The 14519-nt window shown below is 39.9% G+C and overlaps 1 protein-coding gene across 2 annotated transcripts; it reads left to right on the forward strand.

Moving 5' to 3' along the window:
• Positions 1–362: 362 nt before the first annotated feature.
• On the forward strand, positions 363–13727 carry PCDH18 (protocadherin 18). Of its 2 annotated transcripts, none has more exons than XM_077755977.1 (4): positions 363–3288; positions 4124–4212; positions 4303–4466; positions 11765–13727. In XM_077755977.1, exons 1-4 carry the CDS (start codon positions 811–813, stop codon positions 12433–12435), a joined length of 3402 nt encoding a protein of 1133 aa, XP_077612103.1. In that variant the 5' UTR covers positions 363–810; the 3' UTR covers positions 12436–13727. The 2 variants fall into 2 exon arrangements, with proteins under 2 accessions (XP_077612103.1, XP_077612104.1); XM_077755978.1 differs by having other exon boundaries at positions 4127–4212.
• The last annotated feature ends 792 nt before the right edge of the window (positions 13728–14519 follow it).

Here is a 14519-nt window from a genome sequence, read left to right on the forward strand (position 1 = left end):
AAATAAAGGCGACCAGAAGTTGATTTAAAGTTTTTCTTCTGTAATTTGTCTCCCCTTTGTCGTGGCACGCTCAGAGAAAGTGAATGCAGTAGACTGGAAGGCGGAGGGGGCAGTGGGGAGCAGGAAGGGAGGAGCAGAGTGAAGGAGCGGCTTCCACCCTCCTCCCGCAGCCCCCAAGCGGCCCTCCTCCCTGCTCTCCCCGTCGCGCCCCCAGCCACCGCCTTCCTCCCCGCCGGTCTCTCTCCCTCTCCACCCGCCACTCCCGACTACCGCCCTCGCTTTGGGGACACCATCAGCTTTTGATTTGGAAGCGCGCTGATTGGCTGGAAGCGATTCAACACACGCCGGGCAAGAGAGCTTTGTCTGAGTTGAAGTGAAGTTGTACAGATTTTAGACTGGAGTCAGCAATCACGGGTGTTTAGTCTGCAGCCGCGCGCAGAGAAAGGGAGAAAGAATCGCGGGAGAAAGATTCACTGCAGGCTCTGCCGGCACCCTGCAATCGATGGATTCCGACTACACTCGCGGGGAAGCGCGGAGGTGACACTCTTCTGCCTGCAGAGAGGACACACGGCCAGACAAATGCAAGGATCGGACTCCGCGCCGATGATAAGAGCTGGAAGTCGTGACACGGTGTGTATAACCCAAAAGTTCGCGAGCTGTTAATTGCTGTGCTGTGTGATTAAGAGACGCTTTCAAGTGGCAAGTACCAAATGTAGCTTAGCTTTAAGTTGCCAAAGGAAGTTGAGGGAATTGCCTTGCTGTTTTAACTTGGTCTGGGTGAGGAATCTCCTAAACTGACCGAGGTGCCAAATGAATGCTAAAATGCACTTTAGATTTGTTTTTGCACTCCTGACGGTATCTTTCAACTGCGATGTGCTGGGCAAGAATTTGAAATACAGGATTTATGAGGAGCAGAGGGTTGGATCCGTGATTGCAAGACTATCAGAGGATGTGGCTGATGTTTTAGTTAAGCTACCTAATCCTTCCACCGTGCGTTTCCGAGCCATGCAAAGGGGGAATTCTCCTCTCCTTGTAGTAAATGAGGATAATGGAGAAATCAGCATAGGGGCTAAAATCGACCGCGAGCAACTATGCCAGAAAAACTTGAACTGTTCCATAGAGTTTGACGTGATCACTCTACCCACTGAGCATCTGCAGCTTTTCCATATTGAAGTTGAAGTGCTGGATATTAATGACAATGCTCCCCAGTTCTCAAGATCTGTCATTCCTATAGAGATATCTGAGAGTGCGGCGGTGGGGACGCGCATCCCCCTGGACAGTGCATTTGATCCAGATGTTGGGGAAAATTCCCTAAACACCTACTCTCTCTCTGCCAATGATTTTTTTAACATTGAGGTTCGGACCAGGACGGATGGAGCCAAGTATGCAGAACTCATAGTGGTCAGAGAGCTGGATCGGGAGCTGAAGTCAAGCTATGAGCTTCAGCTCACTGCCTCAGACATGGGGGTGCCTCAGAGGTCTGGCTCATCCATACTAAAAATAAGCATTTCCGACTCCAATGACAACAGCCCTGCTTTTGAGCAGCAGTCTTATATAATACAACTCTTAGAAAACTCCCCCATTGGCACTTTGCTCCTTGATCTGAATGCCACAGATCCAGATGAGGGCGCTAATGGGAAAATTGTATATTCCTTCAGCAGTCATGTGTCTCCCAAAATTATAGAGACTTTTAAAATTGACTCAGAAAAAGGACATTTGACTCTTTTCAAGCAAGTGGATTATGAAATCACCAAATCCTACGAGATTGACGTTCAGGCTCAAGATTTGGGTCCAAATTCAATCCCAGCTCACTGCAAAATTATAATCAAGGTTGTGGATGTTAATGACAATAAGCCTGAAATTAACATAAACCTCATGTCCCCTGGAAAAGAAGAAATTTCTTATATTTTTGAGGGGGATCCTATTGACACATTTGTTGCCTTGGTCAGGGTTCAGGACAAGGATTCTGGGCTGAATGGAGAAATAGTTTGTAAGCTTCATGGACATGGTCACTTTAAACTTCAGAAGACTTATGAAAACAATTATTTAATCTTGACGAATGCCACACTGGATAGAGAAAAGAGATCTGAATACAGTTTGACTGTAATCGCTGAGGACAAGGGGACACCCAGTCTTTCTACAGTAAAACATTTTACTGTTCAGATCAATGATATAAATGACAATCCACCCCACTTCCAGAGAAGTCGATATGAATTTGCAATCTCAGAGAATAACTCGCCAGGGGCCTATATTACCACCGTTACGGCCACAGATCCTGATCTTGGAGAAAATGGGCAAGTTACATACACCATTTTGGAGAGTTTTATCCTGGGTAGTTCCATAACTACATATGTCACCATTGACCCATCTAATGGAGCCATTTATGCCCTCAGAATCTTTGATCATGAGGAAGTGAGTCAGATCACTTTTGTGGTTGAAGCAAGAGACGGAGGAAGCCCAAAGCAACTAGTAAGCAATACCACAGTTGTGCTCACCATCATTGATGAAAATGACAACGTCCCTGTGGTTATAGGGCCTGCTCTGCGCAATAATACTGCAGAAATCTCCATACCCAAAGGGGCTGAAAGTGGCTTTCATGTTACAAGAATAAGGGCAATTGACAGAGACTCTGGTGTGAATGCCGAACTCAGCTGCTCCATAATAGCGGGCAACGAGGAGAATATCTTTATAATCGATCCACGATCATGTGACATCCATACCAACGTAAGCATGGAATCTGTTTCCTACACAGAGTGGGAGCTCTCAGTCATCATCCAGGACAAAGGCAATCCTCAGCTGCATACCAAAGTCCTTCTGAAGTGTACGATCTTTGAATATGCAGAGTCCGTGACAAGTACAGCAATGACCTCAGTAAGCCAGGCCTCTTTGGACGTCTCCATGGTTATAATTATTTCCTTAGGAGCCATTTGTGCAGTGTTGTTGGTTATTATGGTGCTGTTTGCAACTAGGTGTAACCGAGAAAAGAAAGACACGAGATCCTACAACTGCAGGGTAGCAGAGTCAACTTACCAGCACCACCCAAAAAGGCCGTCCAGGCAGATTCACAAAGGGGACATTACCTTGGTGCCTACGATGAATGGCACTCTGCCCATCAGATCTCATCACAGGTCGTCTCCGTCTTCATCCCCCACCTTGGAAAGAGGGCAGATGGGCAGCCGGCAGAGTCACCACAGTCACCAGTCCCTCAACAGTTTGGTGACAATCTCATCCAACCACGTGCCAGAGAATTTCTCATTAGAACTCACCCATGCCACCCCTGCTGTTGAGGTAAGATCATACTCTGCGCCAACTCACTGACACAGTCAGCTGCTAGTGTGCAGAAGTTGTGTCTGTGCTAGTTCTTAAGTGTTTCCTTTAAGAAATAAACAATACTAACAATATCCAAATTAAATTGGATACCAGGTACATTGCCTGTATGCAGCAAGTGTACATACCTTAGCATGCTGTTTCGTTTTTTTTTTTTTTTTTAAAGAATGGGCTTGCATGTATGATGTGTAGTATTAAAAAATAAATGTGAAGCTCTTAAGGGACTATCTGATTTGAATACCCTTACTTCCCAGATTAAGATATTGGAAGCCAAAAATAAAAGGGCTTGTTTTATTCTCACAGTTGTGGCTTCTATTAAAAAAAAAAAAAAAGGCAAAAAATAACAACAGTAACAACAGCAAAAACCCGAGGCCTCCAGAATCCCATCTGAATGCATGTTGTATTGGTTCAACTTTCAAAATTTTTCTGACATTATTTTAACTGCATGTGCTAGATTGCTGCATCTTACAGCATTTTCCATGTATTTGTATAGCTGATTGCTTTAATCTGAACTAAAACATAAAGGAAATCAGTCTGTTATTTCTAAAGGAGTTCTCTTTCAAAAAGAGAAAGGCAGTGTATGAGATCATGCAAGCCTCTCCGGGATGGATCCAGTTATGTGTGGAGCCTGGCTGCATCGTCTGCCACAGTCCAGCATGTGTAAATCTTTAAAACAGAGATAACAGGTTCATTTAATTAGGATGAAAAGCAGTGAGCAACTGTTTTTCCTTGCTTAAAGCTCATGAGTATTTGGGAGTTTGTTTCCAGAAATCAGTTCTGTGTGTTTGGTTTCCAGCAGGTCTCTCAGCTTCTTTCAATGCTTCACCAGGGGCAATATCAGCCAAGGCCAAGTTTTCGAGGAAACAAATATTCCAGGAGCTATAGGTATGAATTATCCCCCTGTTACCTATTGAGTCTCTAATGCCATGAATGCTGAAGAGTAAAAACCGTACTTTCCCTGATTTATTCTTCTAGATATGCCCTCCAAGACATGGACAAATTTAGCTTGAAAGACAGTGGCCGTGGTGACAGTGAAGCAGGAGACAGTGATTATGATTTGGGGCGAGATTCACCAATAGACAGGCTGCTGGGTGAAGGATTCAGTGACCTGTTCCTTACAGATGGAAGAATTCCAGCAGGTAAGAGGGTGGTGATGGATGATAAAAATCCTTATTTTCAGATCTGCTACACACCCACAGAGTGCAGAGTTTCTCCCATGCTTAAACATTTTTCTTTGTCCTTTGCACCGACGTTATCTGTAGTCTGTACACGATTGGCAAGGAACATGACCCGGAACACCTCAGAATTATTTTCTTAAAATGCATATAAGGCAGTTGGTGGAGAAGGGGTGAGCACGAGAGCTGAGCAGGACAAGAAGGAAGGAGTGGGGAGAGGGGGATAGAGAGCCACACTATTTCTTTCCTCTCTCTGCCCCATCCAGTGCTGCCATGGGACATCGTGAGCAACTCTTTATGAAATTACTGGGTGGTTGTTGTTTTGGTGCATAGTGGCGAGCTGGACTATAATTTGGAGGACACAAATTTCCTGTGATGGGAACCAACTCACAGAATCAGAGATTAAAATACACCAGGGAATGGTACACTTCAGTCACCCAAAATAGGAAAAAGAATGCAGCTTTGTAGGTGGTAAGCACAGAATATTTTTGCCACCCTTCATTTTCTATCTGCACTGTAGTGGAAGACACAGGCATTTAAGAGTGAAATGTTAAGTACCTAGCCAGATGGAGGAGATCCTGGTAAGTTATGAGCCACGTTTTCCTGAGAGTCCCCCCACTCTCTGTGCAGTGGAACATCTCTGAACCAACTGGGTAAATGCATCATTGTAGCAACCCGGTGACTAGAGACTGTCATATTAAATTGACTCTTGGGAACATATAAAAATGGTGCCTTGGCTACTTATGTCTCTAAATCCCACTGAATTTAGTCAACTAAATGTTGACCCAATGCCTGCCATTTGATAAATAAAAGACAGAGCAAAACTACTTCCTGTCTGACTTCCATCCAAGATCTATTCTAAGTATAGAAATAAGTAAGAGAGTTTAATAGTCGTAAGGGAGCCTCAGAGAGCCACAGAAATGCAGGCGAAATCGCCGCACAGAAAGGTGTAGTGGTGGTTGTAGTAGTTGCACCAAGAGTAACCAATGATGTCCCAGCGCTTACCTGGGGCCCCCGAGGACTTCCGTACCTGCTTTCTGTCTCCTAACACTAACACAGGAATGTGGAAGGAAGTGGGGTGGGATCGTGGGAAGAGTAGTGCTCCTATTTTTTCTTTTTTCTTTTGAAAATCGAAGCTTATAAAGGTTAAAACAATGTATCCCAAATCAGGCAATTTGTCCATGTTAGAGGTGAGATTTGAATCAATCCCATACTCATAAATACCAACCTATCAAGAGTAATATGAAGTAACAGGCTTTTAAAAAATAAGGTTAGTAATGCATTTGTTCTTATATTCTTAAGTCTTACTACCCTCGATGAAGTGATTTAATGCTCCCCATTTCATTATGTTATTACAGTCCTATAGATACTGCATCTGAGGCAGGATGAATGTGTGGAAAGGACTTCTGCTGGCATTAGAGCCACAATGTACATAAGAACCAATATTTGCACAGTCATGTCTTTGTTTCTTTGTTTTAGTCAGAGACTCCCTATTTAAAGGAAGAAAATAAATCTCTGAAAATCCAGTAGAACACATACAGCCTCAGAAAACTTGCTCAAAGAGAACCAGTTTTACTATTTTGATCAATGAAAGGAAAGAGCTGGTCTATGGTTCAACATGCTGATGGAACCCCAATTTTGAATATTGGTCCCCAATTTTGAATAATGTGATTTCCCAAACAGAAAAGTAGTAAAGTGGGCATAGCATAAGTATTTCATTATGTAAGTTCTTTTTAAATTGTGTGAAGTCTGTTCATTGAAATTAAAAAAAAATTTTTAACGGTTTATTTATTTGAGAGACAGAGAGAGGCAAAGAGAGAGGGAGACACAGAATCTGAAGTAGGCTCCAGGCCTGATGTGGGGCTCGAACCCACAAACCGTGGGATCATGACCTGAGCCGAAGTCAGATACTTACCCAATTGAGACCCCAGGTGCCCCTGGAGTTTTAATTTATTGGCACAGTTAAAAGGAAAATAACTTTCTCTACTGAGATAACTTTTCTATTTGTGGGCCTAAACAGATACCTAAAGTCCTTTTTAATTCTGAAATTGTATAATCGCATTAGCCGACCTGTTTTAGAAAAAGACAAGACTTCTCTTTCATTCTTTCAAAGTTACCAACACCAGATATGTTCATGGCAGGAGAATTATCTAATGCTTGCATTAAAAAATAAAAATGCATGTTAATAAAGACATTAAGGAAACAATGGATAGATACAGTCTAGGTAATAGTGAGTCTTATTTAGTGAGTGGCCTTAGGCTCCTTCTAAGTTCACATTTCTTTCAAAGATAGAGTTTCACTTTTATTTTATCAGTAATGATACCACTTAATATACAGACAGTCCTTTCCAACAGTTCCACATTTACACAGTCATACTGACTCAAGGTGTGTGTGGGGAGACCTATATTGCTGGTGTTGGTGTTGTTTCACAGTAGATAAATTCTTTTCTTACTAGCTACCTGCCCCATGTGGCGAAAGAATGCTGGTGGCAGAGAGCATCAGGATATTCCCAAGGGCTTATAAAATATTTTAAGCTTTATTCATGTCTGGCTGGTGTAGGAAGTTATGTGTCTACTGAGTATCTATGCAGAGATACTTTAATTATGACCATCCTTCTGATGGTACTTCGCCCGTTTTCTGGTTTATTATTCATTTTGGCAGCTCATGCTTTGTAAACTTATATTCCCAGGAAATAGGCCAAGTTAGGGGGAAAAAAAAAAAGTAAGTCCACATCTGAATGCCATTAACAGAAATCAGTGCAGTTTTTGAAAGCATGTATATTTTTAGGACTTAAGTGTCTTATTCCAACTGTTTTTCTGCATTAAACTGTGATCAAATATAGATTATGTTATGTTGCATTGCCTGCCAACAAGGTCATTTCTGGTCATTCATTCTATTAATTCCCACAGAAATATCCTGCATTCTGAGCAGTAAAATCACCAAGCATTCTTGTCCGTTAGCTCATGTTTGTCAACATGCTTTCTTCCTTACTCATTTAACTTTGAACTACAGCACAAAATCTTGAACTACTTGCAAAATCTCCATTTTCCCAGCGTATCAGCGGCACCAGCGTGATTTACAAAGGCTTTTGATTTTGTTTCTTGTGAAACTCCTTTACTGAGCTCATTCCACTTTTCATTAATCGCCACTGGTGATTACTTACCCCCAACATTTCTTTTTAATTCCAACTTCTGTCCGTTGTCATGCTGGTATCCGGGTCCTGGCCTTTCTTCCCGGGTCCCTTTACTGTCCTAGTGTACAAGCTGAGGTTCACTCTCTAGCACCTCCCCACCTTGTCAAATATTTCTTTTATGCAGCTTGAACAACTTTCTCAGAACGTTTTAATTGAAGATTATTTGGTTTAAAATCAGTAATTGACTTTTGTTGCCCAGCAACACCTAATAAAACTACTTCCCTCAGCATTCCAAGGCCAATAAAATCCACTCCTAACTTATTAACTCTCATTTTGGGCATTTTTGTGTCTTTTGCAATAGGCAATACCATCTCTCCACACCAATCTTTTGTTTATGTGGCCTTTCTACCTGAGAACACTGGCTTCCCTTCACTGTGTCTATCTGAATCCTGTACATCTCTCGTGATTTGTTTAACTACTTCGGCCTCCGCTTTGCCTCTTTTTTCTTTTCTTGACCTGCCTTCAGTCTCACATACCCTGGCACTTAAACTGGGCATTTAGGGCCTCACTGTTACACTTGACTCAGAACTAGATCTGAAGCCATTTGAGGACAGGGATCTATCCTGGCACTTCACATATGGTAGGCTCTGAATAGATAACTGGTTACTCAGTACCTCATGGCTTGATGGAAGTTAGACACATACTTTTCATTTCTTCTTCTCACATTAGGTCCTATCTAAAAAGCATAGGAAGTCACAAAATTGATAGTCATATAGTGGGAAAGAAGAGTTCTCTGCTCCCTCATGTCTTCCCTTTCCCAGAGGAAATTTAACCACCTGGCAGCTTGCAAGGAGAGACAGAAAGATTAGCCACATGCACCACTTGCCAATAAGTTCTAACTTACTAGATGTGGTATGAAACATCTGTGGCCCTGACGTATATGTACACTGAGCATGTTTTTAAATGGTTGAGTCTCCAGGGAAAAGGCTGAGAATATCAATGAAACAGAAATGACCTATTCTGTGCCACTGCCTTCTCACCTCTATTATTTTTGCCCATCTTCTCTCCATTAGCCTTTCTTCATCAATTCTTCCTATTTTCTGAATTAAAATTTTATGTTAATTTATTACTTAATAGTTAGGGTTCCACTTATTTAATGTGCAGTTGTAAAATAGCATTCTCTGTTTTAAAAATTCCTGTAACCAAAATTACCTGTGAACATGCACCATCATTTGAATCATCCAGATTGTATTTCTGGTTGCATGTTCATTAGATTCGGGTCTCTCAAAAGTTGATCGGACTCGGGATTCTTAGAAGCCTATGTAATTCTTCCATTCCCAGTGCCCCCTGGTCTCATTAAATATTAAAGGAAAACAAAGCAAATCCAATGATCAATCAGTTAAGTCCTTCCCCCAGAGTCCAAGGCCAGAAAACAAATGAAAGATGTCATCAGGTCTGTTTCCCGTCCTTCCAACAGGATGTGTGTAAGACAAGAGACACAGAGCTCCCTCCCATTTTCAGAGGCCCAGGGAATTCTGGAAAACACTTCAATACCACTTCGATAGCTGTTTCACTGCTGAGAAAACCTCATTGCTATTAAGGCATTCCAGTTACTTTCAACTCCTTTTGCTTTTGTCCACAATAAATGAATGATGAGCAATAGTCAGTAAATATGTCCCCGCAGTAAAAATGCACGAAGTCAGTACATCCAAACTTGCTGTTATTCTTAAGTCATCTATCTTTATTTAAATTTAACCTTTCTTCATAGCAAAATTACACAAGGACTCTCAGTGTTTGCCCTTCCTCTTACCCATACTTCTGCTATTTCTGCATTTTCCCTACTTTCTTTGTATTTCTAGTTTTCTTACCAATCAGAATTTTTTTCTCCCTCAGAACACTTTTTTTTTTTTCCATTTTTGTCCCACAGATTATCCCTTCTCTATTAAGCACTGAGGTCAAGAATTGATGAGGTATAAGATGGAATTATCTCAAAGGTTTTAGTGATGAGGAGAAGTGACTTCCACCCCTGTTAACAAAGTCCTTTATTTCTCTTTTTTTCTGAGAGGAAAAATTTACCCTTCACCTTTCTTTTTCTGCATATACATCTTTTTGAAAATTTTATTTTATTGCATAAGAACAGTTAACATGAGATATATCCTCTTAAAAATGTTTAATTGTAGAATACAGCATTGTTAACTATAGGTACAATGTTGTATAGCAGATCTCTAGAAGTTTTTCATTATGGTTAACCCAAATGTTATGCCCATGGTTTGCCAGTTGCCCATTTTCTCACCCCCTGCACACACACCTTTTAGCAGATACCATTCCACTCTTGGATTCTGTAAATTTGTTCATTTTAGATACCTTATATTCATGGAATCATGCACTATTTGTCCTATGACCGGCTTCTTTCGCTAAGTAGAATGTCCTCAAGGTTCATCCATGATTTTGTATATTGTAGAAATGTCCTTCTTTTTTCAAGGCTTAATAATATTCTACTGTATGCATACACATTTTCTTTATCCATTCATTTGCTGGTAGGCATCCAGGTAGGTATTCAGGCTGTCTTCCCACCTTGGTTATTGTGAATAGTGTTGCAGTGAACAAGGGAGTTCACTGTATGAACAAGGGAGTTCATAGCACTTTGAGATCCTGAGTTCAATTCTTTTGGAATCCAGAAGTGGGTCTTCTGGATAATACAATAGTTATATTTTTAATTTTTTGAAGAACTTCCATATTGTTTTCTGTAGTGACTGTATCATTTTGTGTTCTTAGCAACGATGTACAAGTATTCTAATTTCTCCACATCCTTGCCAACACTTGTTATATTTTTTATAGCAGTTATCCTGACAGATTTCAAGTGATATCTTTTTGTGGTTTGGATTGGTATTTCCCTGATGATTAGAAAAAATATATTGAATTCTTATTCTATGCCTACACTTTACCTGGTGCTGGGGATACAACAATAAGCACAAGAGACTACTTGCTTCTCCTGATAAGGGATTTGACACTGTTCAAGAGTCATCCTTTTTAGCAAAAATTTGGAAAGAAGAGAACCTTGCTTAAGTAGCCAGATTCAAAGAATAAATTCTGAATAGATAGCTAAGGTTGATTATCAATCCACTTTTCATTCAATTATAAGATAATTACTTTGCATTTTCTGCATTCTGTCACTTGCTCTAAAGTAAAATCATGACATAAGTGTCACTGAGAGATGATTTATGAAGTATACTTTATATTTTTGCATTCCTTCATTATTATTATTATTATTGTAGTTTAGTTATTGCATTTGTCAAATTTAGAAATTTTTTCTCCTCTTTATTTTCTGCTTTTCTAATACCATCTTTTATTTTCTATGAGTGTGGCTATTCAAATTCCAATCAGACATTATAACAACTGGAAGAGCTAACCAATAGATTTTTTTATATTCTTCAGCTTTTGATGACTTTTCCATCTATTTGAATTCCAAAGCTTTAGAAGAAAACTTCTGAACAGAATAACTACAGTTGTTGGGTAGTTGAGGATAATTTGCATTGCTATTTTAAGTAACAAATCAATAAATAATCCAGAATACCTTCAAGAGAAATTACTATATGTAATGGCCCGATAGCTTATTATATTCCCAATGCCTCCATTAAAAGTAAAGTTGGTCAGAGAGACCCCAATATCCAGAAAGCTACTCATAGGTAGTACTCAAAAATTAATCTGGGGGCGGGGGGAGCATTCTAAAATTATAGATTTCACCTTACAGCTCTGGGTTTCTTAGAATTTATGTTCAGCAAATATCCCATCACCCATACATATCTTTGCTCCTTTTCAGTCATGCTCATGTGTAAGCTATAAATCCATTTTCTCACTTGAGTAGCAGAAATAATATTCCTGAGAAGTATTTAAATCATAATCGTCTTTTCCTTCTTTGATAAACAGGAAAAAAAAAAAAAAGAGGTCCATTAAACTGATATTCAAATTAAAGCCGTAATTGTCGCCCATTTAATGTGTAAAATAACGGGTCTCATGGTAGTAGTTTAAAACTGTGTCCTATTTTTTAAGACTAAAATTACAATTTTTCCTATCATTTTGAGTTATGCTAAGCATGACGATGAATCCCCATTGTCTTCCTTGAGTGTAGCTATGAGGCTTTGCACGGAGGAATGCAGGGTCCTGGGCCACTCTGACCAGTGCTGGATGCCACCGCTGCCCTCGCCGTCCTCTGACTATAGGAGTAACATGTTCATTCCGGGGGAGGAATTCCCAGCACAACCTCAGCAGCAGCACCCGCATCCGAGTCTTGAGGACGATGCACAGCCTGCAGATTCTGGTGAGAAGAAGAAGAGCTTTTCCACCTTTGGGAAGGACTCCCCAAACGACGAGGACTCCGGAGACACCAGCACATCCTCCCTGCTCTCGGAAATGAGCAGTGTGTTCCAACGCCTCTTACCCCCTTCCCTGGACACCTACCCTGAGTGCCCGGAGGTGGATCGGTCCAACTCTCTGGAACGCCGGAAGGCGCCGTTGCCAGCCAAGACTGCTGCAGGTTACCCGCAAGGCGTGGCCGCCTGGGCAGCTAGTACACACTTCCAGAATCCCACCAACAACTCTGGGCCCCCACTTGGGACTCACTCCAGTGTGCAGCCTTCTTCCAAGTGGCTGCCGGCCATGGAGGAGATCCCCGAAAACTATGAAGAAGATGATTTTGATAATGTGCTCAACCATCTCAACGACGGGAAACACGAACTCATGGATGCCAGTGAGCTGGTGGCTGAGATTAACAAACTGCTTCAGGATGTTCGCCAGAGCTAGGAGAGGTCAACGAAGCATTTTTGTTTCCATGTGTATGGAAAGCGGGGACAGAGAAAACCCTGAAGGAACTGGCATTGCCAAATAGTTGCATTTATCATAAATGTGTCTGTGTATATTGAATATTAAATACTGTATTTTCGTATGTACACAATGCAAGTGTGATTATTTTAATCTGTATTTTAAAAATACATTTGTACCTTATATTTATGTGTAATTTAACAGACAAATTTTATTTTTTTACTCCCATGACAAACATGTCTTTCCTAATCATGTAGAAAGTAGCCACTGTTCAAATATGATATACTCTTCAACCACAAAGTGTAAAGGCACTGTGTAGATTAGTTCTGTTGGGGAAGAACTTGCTCTTGCTGTAAAAACAACCCCACTGAAGCATTATACAATTCTTAGTTTTGTTAAGTGATCCAGCCTCTTTTTTCGATACTTTTTAAAAAATGAAGCATCAGTAATAATGGTAAACCATTTTATTATTATCTTTATTTTTACTGCTCTTTGCTAGTTCTGATGGTTCAGGTTCAGCAAAATTGAGGCATAAGGTAAAACATCATTTTAGGACTACAAAGTATCTTTCACAGACCATGATGAAAAAACATAGGGCTAGAGTCAATGCTTCCTAGCCCCCTTGGCCCCCTACTATTACTCGGCCTCACACTGGCCGGTACTTGAGAATATTTCTCCTGAAGTATTCGTGTCTATTTGTAATCAAGGGAAACAATGAATTTCATTCCATCCTTGTAACAGTAGACATGCTCCAGGGAAATGGAATTTGTCCCTTAAATGGGTAACGGTATGTATTCTAACAGCCTAAAGTATTCGTGGACAAAGACCCCGATGTCAGTGTCCCTCCTATGCTAGTACATATAATTGATTTAGTCTGAAACTCTTGTTTGAATCTTTCCCTGTCCTCTCACAATACTTGAACATTTTTATGTTTTGCAATGTTTTTGCTATTAACTATTCACTTTTAGCTTTTGTCTCCAGTGCATGATCTCATATTTTTTGCTTTTATTTTTAGTATAAGAACATTTTTAAAAGTTATGATTTTGTTATTGCAATTCTTTTGTATCTGTTGTGTGAGAAACGACAAATTCTTTAATTATTGTGCTGTTATCTCTCTGTGTGGAATGCCTTGGTAAAGGAGATTGTTATTATGACTGTTCTCATTTATGACCAACCTTCTGTTGATGTTATTTCTATGAATACACTATCTTGATTGTACTCTCCAGAAAATTTTGCTGTCAATGAAAATAAAAGGAAAATTAAAGTAAAGCTTACGAACTGTCCATAAATCAGAATCCTGTTCCTACATATACGTTCAAAAGTTTTGCGTGAAGCATGTCCTTCATGATAAGATAATTCAGTGTTGAGTTTTGAATGATAAAGAGGGTACATTCATCTGGCTTGGCGAACAAGAGAAATACAATGCAAAAGGAATGATTTGAGACCTGTGATGGGAATGAAAGTAGTCTACCACTTTCCCAGTGGATTAAAGAATTTAAATGCATTTGAAGCCCAAAGAAAAGAGAATAATCAAATAGTAACTGCATGAACATTTTTCAAGTGAAAAAAAAAAACTTTCTCAGAACATTTTGTATAAAGTTGCATCCAAGGAAAAAAAAAGTACCTTACATAAATGTTTCCAAGAGGTGAAAATATTATCCTCCTTGGTTTACTAGCAGGAAATTGAAATACGAAGAAAGTCAAATAGCCTAAAAGAGGCTAAACTCAGATATTTTAAATCTCAAATGAGTACCACATCAAATAGATGTGTTATGTCTTCTGAAAGGCACATTTTCCTTTATAGGAGGGATTGCAGTTAACAAGGGAAATTTCAGTTTATTTTCAGTAGATTACACACACAAATGCTAACCGCATTTAAAACTTATTTTTTTTCAAATTCATTTCCTTTCAATACGTATTATCCTTAAGATTTTCATAACTTCAGTGTTCTTAATTTAAAGCAGCAAGAGTAATTTAGGAAGCAGTGCTGGAAATCAATGTTTAAATAATGTGAAGTAAATAAAATGTGATATTATATTAAACACAAAACCTTTGCATATTGTTTG

Source organism: Crocuta crocuta, unplaced genomic scaffold, assembly GCF_008692635.1.
Source record: "Crocuta crocuta isolate KB4526 unplaced genomic scaffold, BGI_CrCroc_1.0 scaffold112, whole genome shotgun sequence".
Taxonomy (NCBI): domain Eukaryota; kingdom Metazoa; phylum Chordata; class Mammalia; order Carnivora; family Hyaenidae; genus Crocuta; species Crocuta crocuta.